The sequence below is a fragment of the Crocodylus siamensis genome, chromosome 9 (genome assembly GCF_052110815.1).
Source record: "Crocodylus siamensis isolate JL-2025a chromosome 9, ASM5211081v1, whole genome shotgun sequence".
In the NCBI taxonomy this organism is placed as follows: Eukaryota; Metazoa; Chordata; order Crocodylia; family Crocodylidae; genus Crocodylus; species Crocodylus siamensis.
Window position 1 is genome coordinate 40,718,115 of NC_143403.1, and position 16,998 is coordinate 40,735,112.

A 16,998-nucleotide genomic window follows, 5' to 3' on the forward strand; every position below is an offset into this window, starting at 1 on the left:
CTCCTTCCCTCCTCTCCTTCCTTCATGTTGGACAGGGATTGGCAAACCCCAGCACACATGCCAGTAGTGGCATGCAGACACATTTTCCCCAGCACGCCAGGAGGTGTACAAGGAAATTGTTAATTTATTTTTTTTAAATTGCTGCTCTGGGCTATCCAGAGCAGCCACAAGTCTCAGCACTGCAGCAGGCACCAGGGACAGTCAAGGAGAACACAGGCAGGGATTCAGTAAGTTTTTTCTGACCCTGCCCTCTGTCCCTGGCCTGCGCCCTTCAGCCTAGTCCCTGATAGCTCCCAGTGGGTGGGGAAGCCCAGGGCTCAGGCAGATGGATGCCCTATTCCACCAGGGTGCTGAGCACTGGGGCTGGATGCTCAGGGAGAAGCAGGTATAGGAGGAGGCACTGTGGGGGGCCTTTGGGAAGGTGCTGGGTGGGAAGTGAGGCTGCCCTGGAGCTCTGTGGGCTTGGGTTGCAGTGGGCAGGGGCACCCAGCAGTGCCCAAGGTGGGGCCCAGCCTGCACAGCTCCACAGGGATGGGTCACAGCTGTCCTGCCTGTGAGGTGCTGTCTGGCTGTGGCAGGATGCTGGGTTTAGGGGGGCTTTGGGTGCAGCGTGAGCAGGGTGGAGCTGCCCCCAGTGCAAGGGCCTGGCTGTGGGAGCTCCTGAGAACAGCTGTCCCAACCTGCTCGGCCCCTGGCCTTGTCCACCCACAGTTCCCCTCAGTGGGCCAGGTCCTGTACAGGGCTGTTGGTTGTAGGCTCCCAGCTGGCTTGGCACCAAGCACTGCCTCCAACAACTGTTTCCAGAGCCTGGGGTGCTCCTGCAGCTTCAGAGGCTCTGTCCCGCTCATGCTGTACCCAGCATGCACAGAAGCTGAACCAGGAGACTGCCAAACTCGGTATCCTGCCTCAGCCAGGCGGAGTCCCCTTACGGACAGGTTGCCTGCTTCCCATTCCTGCAGCGCTGTGTGGGTTGGGCTGAGCCCTCACCTCAGGAGCCCCAGGGTGCTCCCACTGTGGCCTGAGTCTGCAGAGCCCCACAGCAGCCCCTGCTCTCCTCTGGCTGGCACCTTCCCAAGGGCCCTGCTGGGCCAGCCTTCCTGCGATGCCTCCCCATGCTGTCCAGACTCTGCGCTGACTGTCCAGCCCCCGAGCTCTGGCTAGGCTTTCCCTTTCAGCACCCTTTCTTTATTTTCTCTCTCCTTTTTTTGTTCTCTCTTTTCTTCTGTCTGTTTCTTCTTTCTCCTCTCTTTTTTGTCTCCTTTTTCTCACTCTCATAACAACATGCTTAACAAATACACAAAAGCAAAGGTAGCACATGAAGTGTTATTTATTGTTGCCAGGTTTAGAATTTTTAGAAGATCTGATATTTACTGTAAAGAAAAAAAGCAACATTTATGATTATTGACTATACTAAGATGCAGTGCATCCTGCTGTGTACCTTCCCCCCCCCCTTTGTTTTTCTGGCATGCTGGCACTCCGGCACTGTCCAAGGTAGGCATCGTGGTTTGTCAGCACTCTGGCCAAAAAATGCTGCCTGCCCCAATGTAGCAGATTCCACAGACCACAGTGCTGTAATGCTACATGCTGCTGCTGCTGCTGTTGCTGTGAGGAGTCTCACGCCGTACTTGATGTCTTCTAACTTTGTGGGACCACTGGAAGAGCGGCTTGAAGGCCATATGCCCATATCTGGTGCTGCCCTGCTCCTTCAAGGGGGTGTAATTGATGTCCCCTTCCCCTTTCTGTGCTGCTAGTTGACACCTCGGTTACTATAGTTGTGAGAGCTCATTCCTAGCCCAGGGGGCTGATGGATGGAGGCTTCACTCCTAATAATGGTCCCAGTGGGTGAAGCTTCCTTGGGGCTTGTTTGAAAATCACATTTATGCTGATGGTAAAGTTTACAAAAGGAGCAGGGTTGTTGCTCCTGTTTGTGCCCTGTGAAATAAGTTAGTAAATAAAGGCAGAGATGGGCAGCATTCCTTTGGATGTAATTTGTAACAGAAGGTTGGAGGAATTGGGAGAGTTGGTCTACAGGGCAGTTGGATGGTAAAGAGGGGAAAAGCCTGTTCCTTCTGTGCTTTGGTTATGTACTTTATCCTATGTCTTGCATCTCTACTGTGCTCCAGTGAGGAAAGTGCCTCCTACCCCCACTGCCCCTGCAGATGGCACTGCACTCATTTAAGGGAGCCTGAATTAAGTTTTTATTAAGCTAGAAGTCTGGTAGCCACACAGCTTGCAAATGGTTAAGGCTGGGGAAGGAGAGGACTAGCTGCATCTTTACTGTCTCTGTCTTCCTGCGACGCCTAGTACTCCAGCATGGAAGGCTAGGCCTGACTCAAGTTTACGGAGCACTCAGAAGAATGTAGGCTGTCTCCTGCAGGGATAGGGAGGAGCAGAGTGATACTGTGCTGTATGGGAACCCACACAGGGGGACACAGAATATCTTTTTAGTCAAAGAAATGGAGACAGTGACATCTCATTACAGAAAGAAAGGGAGCATGCAAACCATTTTATAAGATACTTGGGCAGTTTCACTCTTTCCTTCCAGGAAAAATCAGGAAGTGAGGTTGAACCCATCAAAGCAGGAAAAAGCTCCGTGCCTTCAGTGTGGGCATAGATTTGGGCTGTTACAGCTGATGGAATGGGAGTGTCCAGCAGAAAACAGCCACACAGCTGGGCTTGGCTGCTGTTTTCTCACCTTGAGGGTCATGAGAACCTGTGTCAGAACATACTGTACCGTTCATGATACCAATCTAACACATTCATTAGTCCCATTAAGCTGCCTTCTTTCCTACTGGTTTAATCCCACTGCCAGCAGGAAAAGCTGCTCTTCTGCCCTGTTCTAAATGGGAAGGCTTGGTGAAAAGTAACCCTCATGGCAAAGGCTAGTCCTGTTCTCTGTGGCTCAAGTTCCAGTGGGTAGGTCCATTCCCAAGCAGGATACAGGGGCCACAGCTTTGTCAGGCTGCTGGTTCAGCATGGAGTGTGATGTGGTTGGGGCACATCCATGCAGCAAAGTAAAGCATGATAGCAGTAAAGAGGTCCCAGCATGAGCTACCAACCAGTATGCATGCCTTTTGAGACCCAATAGTAAATGCTCTGGTTTCTAGCTTGTGACTCTTGTTCCTTGCTATTGTTACCCAAGCATTATTCATGCCTTCATTTTGCTACATTGACCAGGGGTGTCTAACATAGCACAGGTGCCACAAGTGACATGCCAGTCTGTGTGTGGTGTGTGGCAAGGGAACATAGTGGCAGATACAGCATGAAGCAGAAAGCAGAGCAGCTGATTGGGCAGGCAAAGGGAACAGGAGTTTGGGGAGGTACAGAGCTAATTTGCGCACCCCTGCCAAAAAACTTGGCCCCTACTGCAGTAGATGCAGCCTAGTGTTGCAGGGGGAAGTGAAGAGTTTCTTGAGCATGACTGTGCCCCTCTTGTAGTGTTAATCTAGCATGTCTTAACAGAAGGGGGCTTCCTGGCTCAGCCAGTGGCAGCAATGCATACACTTCAACAGCCATAAGATGCATTTGGCTGCTGGTATCAAAACTGTAAGTCGACGTATTGAAAGGCAGCAGCTACTGTGGGTGGCAAATCCCACTGCAGGTTTTCCATATCATGGAAGGGTTGCATTCTGAATATTCACTGGGAACATATAAAGATCAGGGAAGGGCTGCAGCCAGTCACAGGGCTCTGTGAGCCATTTCACCCCCTCCATGGACACTTGATTTCAGGTCACTCCCCACAAGCTGCATGGAGAAACCGGCTGTGTCAACTTCAACTGTATGGATGCTGAAATTCCCCAGGCCCTAGAACAAATGGTTAGTTTAATAAAGTCTCAACAGGAAATGTGCTGTAATGAAGTAATGGCTTCGGGCAGGGGTGCTCAACCTCTGGCTTGTGAGGCCATGTCATCCAGCCAGTAGGTCTCCCTGCATGCAGCATCAAATCTGCTATGCAGGTAGGACCACCCTGGCAGGCAGTCAGATCCAACACACAGGGCTGGGCCTGCACACCAGATTGTATCCACAGACCAAACCCGTGAGCCAGATCCAGCCTCTGGCCTGGCCTTGTATTATGCACCTGGCTTGTAGGGCCAGGAGGCTAAACACCGCTGGCTTGAGCATTTCCTTCATCCCTTATCTAGCCCCTCTGAACAGCTAATGACTGAGGGGTGCTACAGCAGCACATGTGTGCTGAGGATGAGTTGCAAACTCAGTTCCACCCATCTTCATTTCCTGTCAGGCTGCACAGGGAAGGGTTCTGTAATCTGTACTCTGTTGCTGTGCTTGGGACCTATGCCAATATAAAGACCATGCAGAGCCATCCACAGCTTAAGTTCCTCAACGGTGGACAGGCACACCTCTTTGCTCATATCTCACCTCTGTTTTGGCTAAAATGTGTTGCAAGGCTTCTTTCTGCCTGGGCTCTTTGGTTAAGACACAGAGGAACCCACCACCTCCTGCTCCAGCCAAGCTCTGCCCATAGACATAAGGCTGAAGAGCCTCCATCATGTGTCTGACTGCTAGAGGCTCACAACCAGGGGCCATGCACTTCTTCTGATGCCAGTAGCGGTTCAGACAGTCACCAAGGTAAGGCAGGTTACCTAGAGAAAAGAACAAGAACTCCAAGAGTCAGTCAAGACAAAGACAGCAACAATTTTTTGTCCCCCGTCCTGCCTGTTATACCTTTCTGAACTTACACAGAACAGAGTCTGGGTCTACTGTGCTGCTTCTATCAGTTATGAATTATTCTACTCTGTTATCCTGATTCTTCACTGTTCTACAGTGCAGAAATGCATCACTGCTCCTGTGCCAGAGCTTCTCTTAATCATGCCTGTATATTTATAACCTTCCATGGGGAAGGGGAAATATTGCATCTCCTTTAATGTTTCAGTACATCTGTAGTTAAAAAAAAATGCATTGAAAAAATCTCTGTGGTTCCCTTGTGCTCTCTCTCATTCCAGAGCCATGCTTCTGAGAAGAGGCAGCTGCATTGCTCTGTAATTTGAAAAGCCAGAGTCTGGCCTCTGCAATTATGGCCATCAGCAATACAGCTTCTGCAGTCAGTAACCTGGCACTCCCAGTGATATCCAGAAGGGCCCAAGATGATTATCTACTCTGACCTCCATAATAGGAGCACAGAAACTTCCCCGGGGCTTCCTGCCTCATGTCTAGAGCTCGTGACCAAGCTACAGCACATTTAAACATTTTATGTTAAAATTAAAATCTTTACAATGTACAAGACAAACAGGACCCCCTGCATGATAGCCACATAGTTGTGGGGTTTCAAAGCAATGTTATTTAGTTAGTTACATTATTATACTGTTACATTATTATACTGTTATACTGTTATTTAGCAGTCTACATTAAACCTGGGGTAAAGTGATCTGCACATAACATTATAGTTATAACAGACAGGAACCTGTGCATGGTAGCTGCTTTAGTAATTGTAGGGCTGTGAAGCACTGATCTTATCACACAATCTACATTTGAATAGCTGAAAAACTTCCAATAACCTTAGCAGTCATTACTAGAGTCTATGGTATGTGTGTGTGCATGGGGTGACAGGGGTGTCTTTACAGAATAATCCTGACCTTGAGTGCAGAGGTTGTTAGCCATGTTAGTCTGAAGGCAGGGTAGGGTTGCAGCTTAGAAACCAACTGGTTCACAGAGGCATAAGCTTCTGTAGGCAACAACCTGTGTCAGCAGATGCTAGGAAAGGACTGGCAGAAAGAGTCCTTATAGCACCCCTCTGCAATCTGCTTTGGTTAAACAGGGAAATCCCTGCACAAGAACGAATGGATGCTGGTTCAGCATTAACCTGAGAAACACACAAAGCCCTGTGATGAAACACTTTAACCTCCTTGAACCTTCCATCACTCATCTCAGCATAGCTATATGCAGGGACTGCCCTGAAACATGACACTGCAAAACAGGAAATCATTCACAGATTGCACCACATCAGCCATGGTCTCAACAGGAAATCTAGATTCATATCCCAGTCTCTGAACTAGCCATTTACTCCATGTGTTAACCACCTTGTTCATCTTAACTAATCTAGTCAATCCACTCAGTATCTCTCTTACGAGTGTCCCCATCCTGTGTCTCTTTCCTTTTTATATACAATCTTGTTACCTGTGAAAGCTCATACTCTCTGAACCAATTAGTCCAAGTGCCACCCTGGCCTACCTTCCAAGCAGCCTTGACAGATGGATCCCAAGTGATACAGTCTCTTAGGAAGCTGATCAGTGGTTAATCACCTCCACTTAAATAGCCATATCTCAGTTTGGGTTTGAGAAAGTGTGCACGCACATGTATGCATATATGCACAGGCACAAGCAGCACAGGCATCAATTCACCTCTCTATAGAACTTTGTCAGCCTTTTAGTGTCTCTAGGAGGGGAGGAGACAGGCTGGTTTCAGAGTTCTTTGGTACAGGCATGGTTTGAATTTTAGCACAGATGCTATGAGGTGCTGCCATGCTTGACCAAAGGCAGATAGCTTGCTCAAGTTTCATGTGCAGCTTCCAAGCATTTTGCTTGTGTGAATTCCCTCCGACTCATTCACTCTTCAGAAGCTGCAGCCTCTTAATGCAGTAGTAAAACTCAGCCACACGTGGTCAGCTCCTCCGTCAGGTGTCACTGCTCTGGGAATGCTTACTGCCCCCACAGCCGGAGCTGGAATCACTGTTCTGTGGTCTGTGTGGGACTTGCCCAAGCAACCAATTTAAAGGTGTTGGGGAATGGACTGGGGCAGCTAACTGGTCAGCTGATGAGCTGTACAGATCTGCCTGGGTTTGAAATGCCAGGCCAAGCAAATAGTTTATCCATTCCATAAGCAGAATGCCACAGCAGGAGCTGCCCACAGGCTCCAACAACTCTGGAGGTCTGGACCTGACACACTGCTCCACACTCCATGTTGTCCTGCTGCTTTCGCCCTACCCTGCTCTGCCAGTTTCATTTCCCATTGCCACCTGGAACTGCACAAAAGGCTTCAGAGCAGGGCTGGCATGTCAGAGAGCTAAGGCTTCCCTGGAAAGGGCTCGAAATGGAGCAGATGGCAGCTGCCCTTATTGTGAAGGTTTGCTCCCTGCCAAATTCAACTCCCAGCATGCAATGCAGCCTTCCCACAAACTAATATGTGGAGGCAAGGTCTGTAGGGACTGGAGTCTCACATGCCTGCACCTCTCTGATAGATGGGTAACTGCCCTTCACTGCAAGTCCCATTGAGCCTGTGTCATATCCAAATGAGAAATTTATACAGACCATGATTTCTGGCAGCATTTCTGCCTGCCAGCTGCAGCCTCTCTGTCAGGATGCTCTAGCCAAGTGCTTGCCAATGAGAACAGCATTTCTCAAGGCCAGGCCCCAGCCAGTGAACTACTACCTCGGCTTGTCCAGGTTCTGCTTCACCACAGAGAAGGGCTATGCAATACTCATCTGCAGCTGTGTTACCTTGTTGGAAGGCCTGGGCACACTCCTCTGCGTTGCTCACTAGAGCATCAGTGTTCTGCACAATGGTTGGCAGCCTGGCATACCAGTTCCTGAGGACGTCCTGCAAGGAAAAGCCAGTCATGGGAGGTATCGCCTTCACACACACAAAAATGGAATACACCCTTGGACTCTGGCTGCAGTTTCTTTAGCATCTAATGCCGACTCCTACAATGGAGAACGAGGGCTATTTAACTTGTTTCTAATACTGGGTCCCTCTGGCTTGCAGGCAGGCAGACCTTGCAGACAGGCAGAGAAGAGAACAAGCACAGGCATTAGCTGTAGCCAAGGGAGCTTTGACACCTACCAGAGAAGACAGAGCCCCACTTTCAGGCCTTGCCTGAACTGAAGCAGCTCAGTTATTTCAGCTGCCCTATAGGCTATAGCTCTCTCCCCCAGGCAAGTTTTGAGCTCTCTAGTGAGCCCCAGGGCAAAGCTCTGTCTGCAGATGTTAATAGTTACTATCCATCCTCCCTGCTCTGTGTGGCTGAACTTCTCTGGGCTCATGCAGAGCAATAGGATCCCTGGAGGGTCCCCCATCCAGGTTAAGATATAGGGGCCCAGGCTGTGCTCAGATCTTTTGAATCCTCTGTGCTCTCATCACTGGCCACTAGTCCTATACCTGACTAGCAGCTGGCAGCCTGAAACAGTTTTTAAAATGAAAGGGAGGGAAGACAGTGGAGAGCTGTGGGAGGAAAGCAAGGTTGTAGGCTGGGTGGGGCAGCATTTGTGCCCAGTGGCCAGCTCCCATCCTGACAAGGGCCTTGAAGTCTCACTGGAAGAACAATTTCCAGCATGGCCTGTAGTCAGGGGCAGTGAAGTCATTTTGAAGCAAGCCCAGCTGTCATAGCAGAAGGAGGAGTTAACAGAGACTGGCTCTTGGGGGCAAGGTTAAGCAATGTTATGCAGCACAATGATTAAAATGGCAAGGAGTGACTGTACCTTGCCTCCCCATCTAAGCCAGGTGCACGTGCCATCTCTTTTGACAGGGTACGGCTTGGTGGTTGGGCCTCTAGATAACAGCCAAAAGCTGATAGGGAGAGCTGTGTGGGATTTGCTGCTAAGGGGAATCTTTCTGCGGTAGGGGCAGAGCCAAGCAAGGGAGGCACCTGACTTTTCACCATGTCACCTTGGTGTTGTGATGTGCGACAGTGGCAACAGCTGTGGCCTGGTGAAAAGAGCAGGGGCAGGAAGTTGGCTTCTAGGCTGCAACACTGGGCAGGATGTTTCCCTTCACTGACTCTCACTGCCCCTTCCTAGCAAAGTGCAATGAGGTTTATAGCAGGAAATGACCAAAAGGCCACAGGGGGCCTGTTCTCTTCACCATGTCTGTCACAGCCCTACTTGGGGGGAGCTGGCCAGAGTCCATGAGGAGCAGTAGAAGGGTCATATAGTTTCATAGTTAGTAGGGTCAGAAGGGACCTGAGCAGATCATTGAGTCCAACCCCCTGCCATGGCAGGAAAGAGTATTGGGGTCAAATGACCCCAGCAAGGTGATTGTCAAGTCAGCAAGGTGATTGTCTAGCTTTACCTCCAGGTGTTGGGACTCCTGGGTTTTCTTGGCAGCGCGGTCCCCACAGGAGGAGTCGTGGCCATGAGATACTGCTGAACAAGGCCTTGTCTCCTCCTGTTCTAAGTGTGATGCAGGCTGTGTGGGAGCACAGCTGGAGCCCAGCCTCAGGCATGGTGACGGGCAGGCACCTCCAGGCCCCAGCAGCTCCCAGCCGCAGGGTGAGGAAGGTGGCGTGACTGTCTATACTTTACCTGGAGCAGGTTGCGGGCCAGCCGAGTTTTTCCTGTGTACACTAGAAGCAGGTGCTGGTTCAGTGTCTGGATGAATCTGTCCGGCATGGGGATCTGCTCCACCTCCACCTTCAGGGGCAGCCGGGCCTTCGACCGCCCAATCTTGATGCCTGGCACAAGCCCGCCCACCTGGTCCTGCCAGCCCCCTCCTGCAGGCAACAAGGACCTTCAAACACCACTGGGCCTTGACCACAGGAAAAGGCCCCTTCCCAGTTGCAGTCCCACTCACAGCCCAGGATGGCAGTGGTTTGGTTGGGGGGCGGGGTAGCTGAGCTCCATGATTGCTCTCTCTCACTCTCTGTCAGAGCTCCTAATGTGAGGGGCAATGAACCCATCTGCTTGTGCCTGTGCATATATGCATACATGTGTGCACACACTTTCTTAAACCCGAACTGAGATATGGTTATTTAAATGGAGGTGATTAACCACTGATCAGCTTCCTAAGAGACTCCATCACTTGGGATCTATCCGTCAAGGCTGCTTGGAAGGTAGGGCAGGGTGGCACTTGGACAAATTGGTTCAGAGAGTATGAGCTTTCACAGGTAACAAGATTGTATATAAAAAGGATAGAGACAGGGGATGGGGACACTGGCAAGAGAGATGGCCCTGCTTTGAGTAGGAGGCTAGACTACATCACCTCCTGAGGTCCCTTCCAACCCTAATCTTCAATTATTCTAACTAAGACCGGGGCCTCCTCTGCCCCTCTCCCCAACTCTCCTTCCAGCCTTTACCTGTGGTGAGCACCTGCTCCAGATGCAGCACGGCATGGATGAGGGACTCTGTGCTGGTGGACTTCCCAGCTGCTTGGTACAGAGATGCCATCACTGCACCAGCCAGAATGCTGCTTGTGCCTGGGGGAGCCAAAGGCAGGAGCAGAGGAGTAAGGAAGAGAGTACATAGGGATGGATACCCAGCTTTGCTCCCAACAACTGCTCCAGCACTGTTCCACAAATAAGCAGAAGCCAGGCAGTGCAGGCACCCTCTCTGGGCCTTATGGGGAGGAGAACTGGAGAAGAGGACAGAACCAGCTCTATTCCAGGCATCTCTTTCTCTCCTTAGTGCTCTGCTCTGCAGTTGTGTCCCTCAGCTGGCTGGGGACTACTGGCTAGGCTGTCCCACAGAGCTTACCAGTGAGCCCTCTAGCTTGGCCATGAGGGCTGTTGTTGAGATTAGGGTGTCCCCTGAAGCTCAGAGGGAGACTGAGTTTCTTTATCCCTGAAACAATGACTTCAGTGAGCACTACCAAGAAGCCCCATCCTAGGGACCCTCTGTTTGGTGAACATGAGCTCAAGGAGTACCACAGCCCTGAGCTCCTCACTCTGTGCTCAGAGTGAATAGCCAGGCCCCTGGCAAACTGGCCCCAGGCTGGGCTCAAAGCAAGGCTGTAACGGGCTGAGGCTCTTGCCCTTAGCCAGCACAGGATACTGAAGCAAAGTCCCCACAGAGCCATGGTTGGGGTTAACCCCACCTCCCTGCTCAGACCATGTTGCACAGTCCAGAGAGACAGAACACGGACATACCCAGGCCTGACCCATGTGGCAGAAGGGACCAGGTGCGGAGTTCAAACCCTCCTCCAAAGTTCTCCAGCAGCTGCACCCGCAAGGGCTTCTGGGAAGGGAAGGTCACAATCTGGGTGCATATGAAAGCTGCCTTTAGCAAGGCCCCTAGAAACAAAAGGAAAAAATCCCCCAGAGGACACCAATGCAGACAAAAATTCTTTCACTCCCAGCAAACAATCCATATGGACAGCAGAAGCCAGTGAGTAAAGAGGATGTAGTCATGTCTGTGGCCAGACCGAGGTGCCATGTCACAGACAGCACAGTCTGTTGGACCAGGCTATATCCCCCAACAAAAAGGCAGGTGTTTGAAGAGACTCCACAGTTGTGCAAAGCTAGGCAGAGCATGCTCTGGATCAGGGGAGCCAGACACTTGAAGCTACTGCCCATGAAACACCAGATCCCAACCCAAGGAGTAACATTTGGCTCCCTGCTCAGCACCCCTGGGAGCCAACCCATAAGCATCCTTGAAGAATGCAAGTCTTCAGCTCCATGTACTCTGCCATCCCTGGGGTACTGCATGAAAACCCCAAGAGACCAGAGATGGGATGTGGCTCTGCAGCCACTGCTGCTTCAGACCAGATAGTTGGGGTCCTACCTGGTGCATGAGGTTGGCAGTAATCCTGCAGGTCCTCCAGATCCTGGCACACAAGCTCTAGCAGCACCTCACCCTCCAGTGTCCCGCTGGTGCTGACCAGCCGCAGTTCTGGCTCTGCGATACGCCGGGCCTGGGCACCGATGGGCCTGCACCCATCCACCAGGATGGCGACGTCCACCACGGCTCCCCCATGCTCATATGTGATTGGAGGAGTGTCGCTCCAGCCTCCTGCAAAAGAAGCAGCAGGTAAATGTGTACTCAAGCCAGAGCCCTCTACCTGCTTGCAGGCCTCCCCTCCTACCATGCCTCTCCTAGTCTCCATGGTGCCCTCCCCTTTCTTTGGTGCTGCTCTACATAGTCATGGGCCTATGGATCCCAACATGCCAGGCCCCACTCTCTCTTCATTCAAGTTCTTCCAGAAGGCAGTGCCACAAGCTCCCCCCCACAAACTCCTTCTCCATCAGCATCCCCCTGAACCCAGGACAGCTGCCCCACTCCTCCACCTGCTCCCAAACTACCATAGCTCCTGCAGAGGGGACAAGTACACTGCTTAAATGAATAATTAGTGTGGTGGCTGCTGCTTGCTATTGAAGAGGAACAGGCCTCTTCAGTCAGTGGTGTTTCTTGCACTGGGGCCTGGTGCACTTTCTCCTGCACCTTTTATAAGCTGTATCTATGGTCTTGGACAACTCCAGCATTCAGGCTTTCCTGAGCTGGGGTAAAAGGAGGGCCATTATATTGTCCCTTGGAGAAAAGATGGCTTGTGCCCCACCCAGGCTGGGTAGGGAGAAGAGACCAGCCCAGTGCTAAGGACAGGAAAAAAAACCCTTTGAAACCAGGACTGTAGGAAGCCTCTTGAAGCTGCCGTGCACAGAGTTGCTCACCAGAGAGATCTATCCGAGCAGGACACTCCACCAGCACCCAGTGGCCGATTGGAAGGAGCTCTGCCCAGCCAACACTGACAAATCGGCAGGATGACATGACAGCCTGACGGATCAGGATTTGCTCAGCACCCTCATAGTGCCGGGCGGCTCTCACCAGCAGAGCTGGCCTACAATGACAAGTGGAGATGGATATTGGTGGCCAGTAGGCAGGGAGCAAATGCACAATTACCTTCTCAGGGCATGGGCTCTGGGGCACGAAGGTGCCTGGCTCTGTTAGCATCAGTGGACATGGGAGCTAATTCCTCTCCTGTCCACAGGGTTGTTCCCAGCCCCATGGATTTTAAAGGGTCAGGGGCCAATGCACTGTGTGGGGGCACAGGTGAAAGCTTGGGGAAGGAAGGTCCAGCCAAGCCAGTGGAAGAGTCAGTGAGGGGGCCAGCCATGGTCTGAAAGCACATTGAGCCGACTGCAGGAAGGCAACCAGGTGCCAATACAGGCCTCTGGCACATGTTGCCATGGTTACTTTCCACACTTAGCCAGCCCCCAGCCACTGGGCTAGGGCCACAATCTAGGTATTGTACAGATGGGGGAGGGGAGGCTGGAGCTTCACTCACTGCAGTGGAGGGGCCCCTCAGAGAGGGGAAGCTGGGCTAAGCCAATCAAACAGTTGTGCCTTAGGAGTCACTGGTTCCCAGTGGGGTGTGAGTGGGGTCCATCAGCTGCAAGGAGTTGTTGTTTGTGCTGCCAGTGCCTACAGTCAGCCCTGAGGACCTCAGCAACTCCATCCTCCCTCAGGCAGACACTGAGGAGAACAAAGGCCATCTCCAGTCTCCCTCTCACTAGCTTCTAGAAGCCATGGGTTTGTCAGTCCAGCCTACCTAGCCATACCTGCCCAGCCACTTCTTCCTCTCCTTGGCAAGTGCCTTCGCTCCCCCAGCAATGTCCCCAGTCTCCAAGCGATGGAAGGCTGGCAGCCACTCCCTGTTGGCAGCTGGACCACTCCGTAAGCCCCCTTCTCCTTTAGCCATGCAGCCCAGAACATCAGCAATGCAGGCAAGGGCCCGGGCTGCCACTCCAGCGTCACTGGCAGTGGATGCAACTGTAAAGTAGAGAAGCCATGGGTAAACAGCAAGAACCAGCCAGTCATGGACCAGCAGGTTGAAAGCCTGAAGGGTCATTGGCCCAGGAGGAATTAATCTCTCCTTCTCCCAGGTGGAGGCCACCTCATATTCTGCTTGCAAAACTCCTCCAGCCTGAACAAGAACAAGCCCAAGTGTTCCCAAGAGGAGTTTGTGCTATGGGGTGCCCTGAATGAAACGAGCTTGCTGAGTCTCAGTGCCCAGATGTCCACTTCCTATAGCTCATCATAATGAACCCAACTTGGAAGAGCTGAGGGCAGAATGAGCCATAAAGCATCTTTGCCATATCGTTCTGAACAGACCTCATACAGTGGGGAACAGCATAAAAAAAATGGTGCTGCCAATGCCAGTGCTGTGCCCATCTCCACAGACAGAGGTAATGACTCTGAGGTGCTCCTGGCAGCACTGGCCCAGCAGTTCTAAGAGCAGGAGGAAGCTGCTTGGTGCTGCTTCTTTGCACTACCAGCTCATGGCTACTCTCTTAGTGTGCTACAAGTCTGACATCTACTGCAACAGGAGTTGAGGTTGGGCTGTTGCTGTGTCCTTTGAAAGTGAGACACAGCCCTCCTTATCTGACAGGCCATGTGCCTTATTCTCTCTATCCCCATTCTGCAGTCTTCCCCATCTATCACTGCCTCTGGGCTCATGGGTCTACCCTGCCCCCACCTATGCCGGTAAATCACAACAGGGCCTCACAAAGCCAAGAACTGGCATCATGATATGATGCCATGGAGAAGCACATGTGGGGAAAGCATGACACCAATGGAGCCGGTCCTGCTGCAGGACACAGAGACAGCTGCCCCAGCTGGCTCTCACCCTGGTCCAGTGTACTCAGCATGGCCTCCTGGTAGCCCTCATGGACAGCACTACGGATAAGTGGCAGGAGGCTGTGGTCCTGGTGCTCCAACAGCACACTCCGGAGCTTGCATTCGGCCTGCAGGAAGAAGAGTGCGCGGCGGGACTCCAGTTCTGCTGACTGGTCAAGGCAGGTCAGCAACTCCTTCCAGGACATCCGCCATGAGGCTCGCCACCGCTGGAGCTGTCCTCCTGTCTGGGAGCCCAGGAACCACAGCACATCCCAGACCCTCAGGGGCTCACAGGCATGCAGCACAGGGAACAGGCGGGCATTCAGCAGGCAGCGGCTTCCCTGTGGGGTGTCTGGGCCCCAAATATCCCCCTCCCTGCCAAAGCAAGAGCCCGGTAAAAAAGGGAGCCACATGGTTGTAAAAAGAAATGCCAGAAGGGCTGGGTGCCAGAGTCATGCTCCCCTAACCTCTGCACACACCTGCCTCCTCTCATCTGCCCTGGGAGCTGGTGGGTTCACAAGGCTGAGAGGGGGCTTCATCTCCCCATAACCAGGTGAACAGACTGGAGCTGAATTCAAGGACCTCCTGACTTCTGCTCCCCAATCTCCTTGGCAGCTGCCAGAGCTCTCTTGTCCTCCCCAATGGCTATGTGGCCTGAAGCCCAGGACCATGGCAGCAAGGGAAGAGATAGTTCACTGTGGGCCCAGGCCTCCATAGGCTGTGATCCCTGCTGTGGCTGGACACCCTCTAGCACTTACCGTATCCCTGTCCTGTGGAAGAATTCAGCCCAGGGTACATTCAGGTAGGTGCCTCCATCCCCAGCAGGGCTCTGAGGGGAAAAGACAGCAGCAAGATCAGTGTGGGGGTCTGTAGCCACTTCCCATTAGACATCAGGACCTTGCAGGCTGATACTTGTCCATTCCTCAGGGCAGGTGCAGCTTATGAACCTCACACTGCCTGTAAGTGGGAGAGGACAGCAGCCGGGTGATGGGAAGTCCCAGTCCTGAGGCAAGCACCAGCTGCGGCTGGCATCCAGGGTGCTTTGAGTTATCTTGTGAGGAGAGCCCATTCCAATGAATCAAGGCACTCACTCCTGCTGTTCATTCTCAGGCTTCTTTACCCTCTTCTCCCTTGTGTCAGGCCAGAAGGATGCAGCCTTAGCTGAGTACTGCCCTGTTTTCTCAAACTTTCCCCATGGAGGCTGTTGTCTTATGCCTCCAAACAGCAGTCTACCACTGCTTTCACACAGGTCACAACTGTTTTGGTCTCAGGCCCTGGTCTGCAGAGGTGACCAAAATGCCATGAAGCCTTGAGGTGCTACTCCACATACCTGAGCCCTGATAGAGTACCCTCAAGATCCCAATGCCAGCCTAGGGGAATGGTCCTCAATGGGGCACCATTACCATCCCACTGGTGCTCCCCAGTCTAGAGTACAGCTCAGAGCCACATGTCTAAGAAAATCAGTATGACAACAAGGAACCTACAGGTCTGATTATAGTCAAGGAGGTCACCTAACTTAGTGCCTATCCTTATGCTTCTCTAACAGAATGGCTCATTTTTGGTACCCAAAGTACCTGCCAGTCATCGTGGTGCCCAGTCAGTGTGAACATTTTGCAGGGCATGTCCTGAAGCCTGATGCAGTGCCCCTGGATGACAGTGTTTTGTAACTGACAGCTCTGGAGAGCAAGCGAGGAGGTCATGTCCAACCCGGTGAGGAGGCAGCCTGATCCAATCTTCAAGGGTCCCTGGGAAGGTGGGGAAAAAAAAAAAAATCAGGCTTCTAGCTTCCTCCTCCTGGAGCGCTCCAGAAATAAGAGGCAGCACTAGGGCCCACCTAGCCACCACCAGACTCACAGGGTCTTTTCTTCATCATAGTTGTTTATAACCAGGCTCCAGGGGCCTTTGGGCACCATTCTCATCCAAAACTGAGAATGGCTCTCTAAATACCAGCGGGGGGGAGCGGAGCTGATATGATGAAGGGACACTTCTGTTGACTTAGAGGGGCAGAACTACAAAAAAGGGTGTGTGGCAGTGTAAATGCCAGGCAGGGGGAATGACTCACCAGGTGTTTGCACCAAAGATAGGAGGACCAGTGTGAAATCTAGGAAGAAAATGGCCCACCACTGCAATGCACAAGGCTGTGGAAGAGCCTCTCAAGAAAAGTGGCTGAAGGGCCAAACGTCCTGGGGAGAACAGGGAACGGTCCTGACCCCTGAGCCTATAAAGTGGCAAAGGAGAAGCATGAAGGATCCAGCAGGGACAAAGGGCTTCTTTTGGGGCCCAGCAGCCAGCCAGGGGCTTCAGGTTCCAAGTTTTGTAATCTTGCCGCTCTAAGTCAGCTTCAGCCTCACATTCTGTCAAACTGGGGCTGCTCTGGCAGCAGAGAGATCTTACATCTCTATGTTGCTCCTAAAATCTGCAGGGAGAGGACACACTCACTCATGCAGGAAAGTTCCTGTGAGACCTAGGGAAGGGGGAAGCAGTATACCTGCAGGTGACAGTGTTGGATCACGCTCCGAGGCCCCAGCTGCACAGCTCCTTCCAGCAGGCTGTTGGTGATGGAAGAACCGTCCTCCAGGAGCTGGGGCTGCTGCAGGGAACAAGTAGAAACAAACCTGTCAAGGAAGGGGGAGGGAGGGGGAAGAGAGAGAGAGAGTGGAGAGACAAGGAGGGAGGAGGAGAGTGAATGTGAAGGAGCGTGTCTGTGCTGAGTACCCAAGCAGTT

General features: G+C 52.2%; 1 protein-coding gene across 13 annotated transcripts in view; it reads right to left on the minus strand.

Annotated features, from left to right (window-relative positions):
* Nucleotides 1-95: 95 nt before the first annotated feature.
* Nucleotides 96-16,998, minus strand: part of FCSK (fucose kinase) — a 46,076-nt gene continuing 29,173 nt past the window's right edge. For 11 of the 13 annotated variants that reach the window (XM_090062908.1, XM_090062906.1, XM_090062904.1 and 8 more), the window contains 13 exons: nucleotides 16,762-16,863; nucleotides 15,848-16,018; nucleotides 15,032-15,102; nucleotides 14,284-14,648; nucleotides 13,217-13,427; nucleotides 12,329-12,495; nucleotides 11,445-11,672; nucleotides 10,811-10,954; nucleotides 10,022-10,141; nucleotides 9,252-9,439; nucleotides 7,452-7,551; nucleotides 4,378-4,601; nucleotides 96-3,804 (listed from right to left, as the gene is read on the minus strand). In XM_090062908.1, coding sequence (XP_089919034.1) covers nucleotides 3,679-3,804; nucleotides 4,378-4,601; nucleotides 7,452-7,551; nucleotides 9,252-9,439; nucleotides 10,022-10,141; nucleotides 10,811-10,954; nucleotides 11,445-11,672; nucleotides 12,329-12,495; nucleotides 13,217-13,427; nucleotides 14,284-14,648; nucleotides 15,032-15,102; nucleotides 15,848-16,018; nucleotides 16,762-16,863 — 2,217 coding nt within the window. In that variant the 3' untranslated portion in view covers nucleotides 96-3,678. The remainder of the gene's footprint in view (nucleotides 3,805-4,377; nucleotides 4,602-7,451; nucleotides 7,552-9,251; nucleotides 9,440-10,021; nucleotides 10,142-10,810; nucleotides 10,955-11,444; nucleotides 11,673-12,328; nucleotides 12,496-13,216; nucleotides 13,428-14,283; nucleotides 14,649-15,031; nucleotides 15,103-15,847; nucleotides 16,019-16,761; nucleotides 16,864-16,998) is intronic. The other 2 variants (XM_090062910.1, XM_090062915.1) reach the window with 2 other exon arrangements.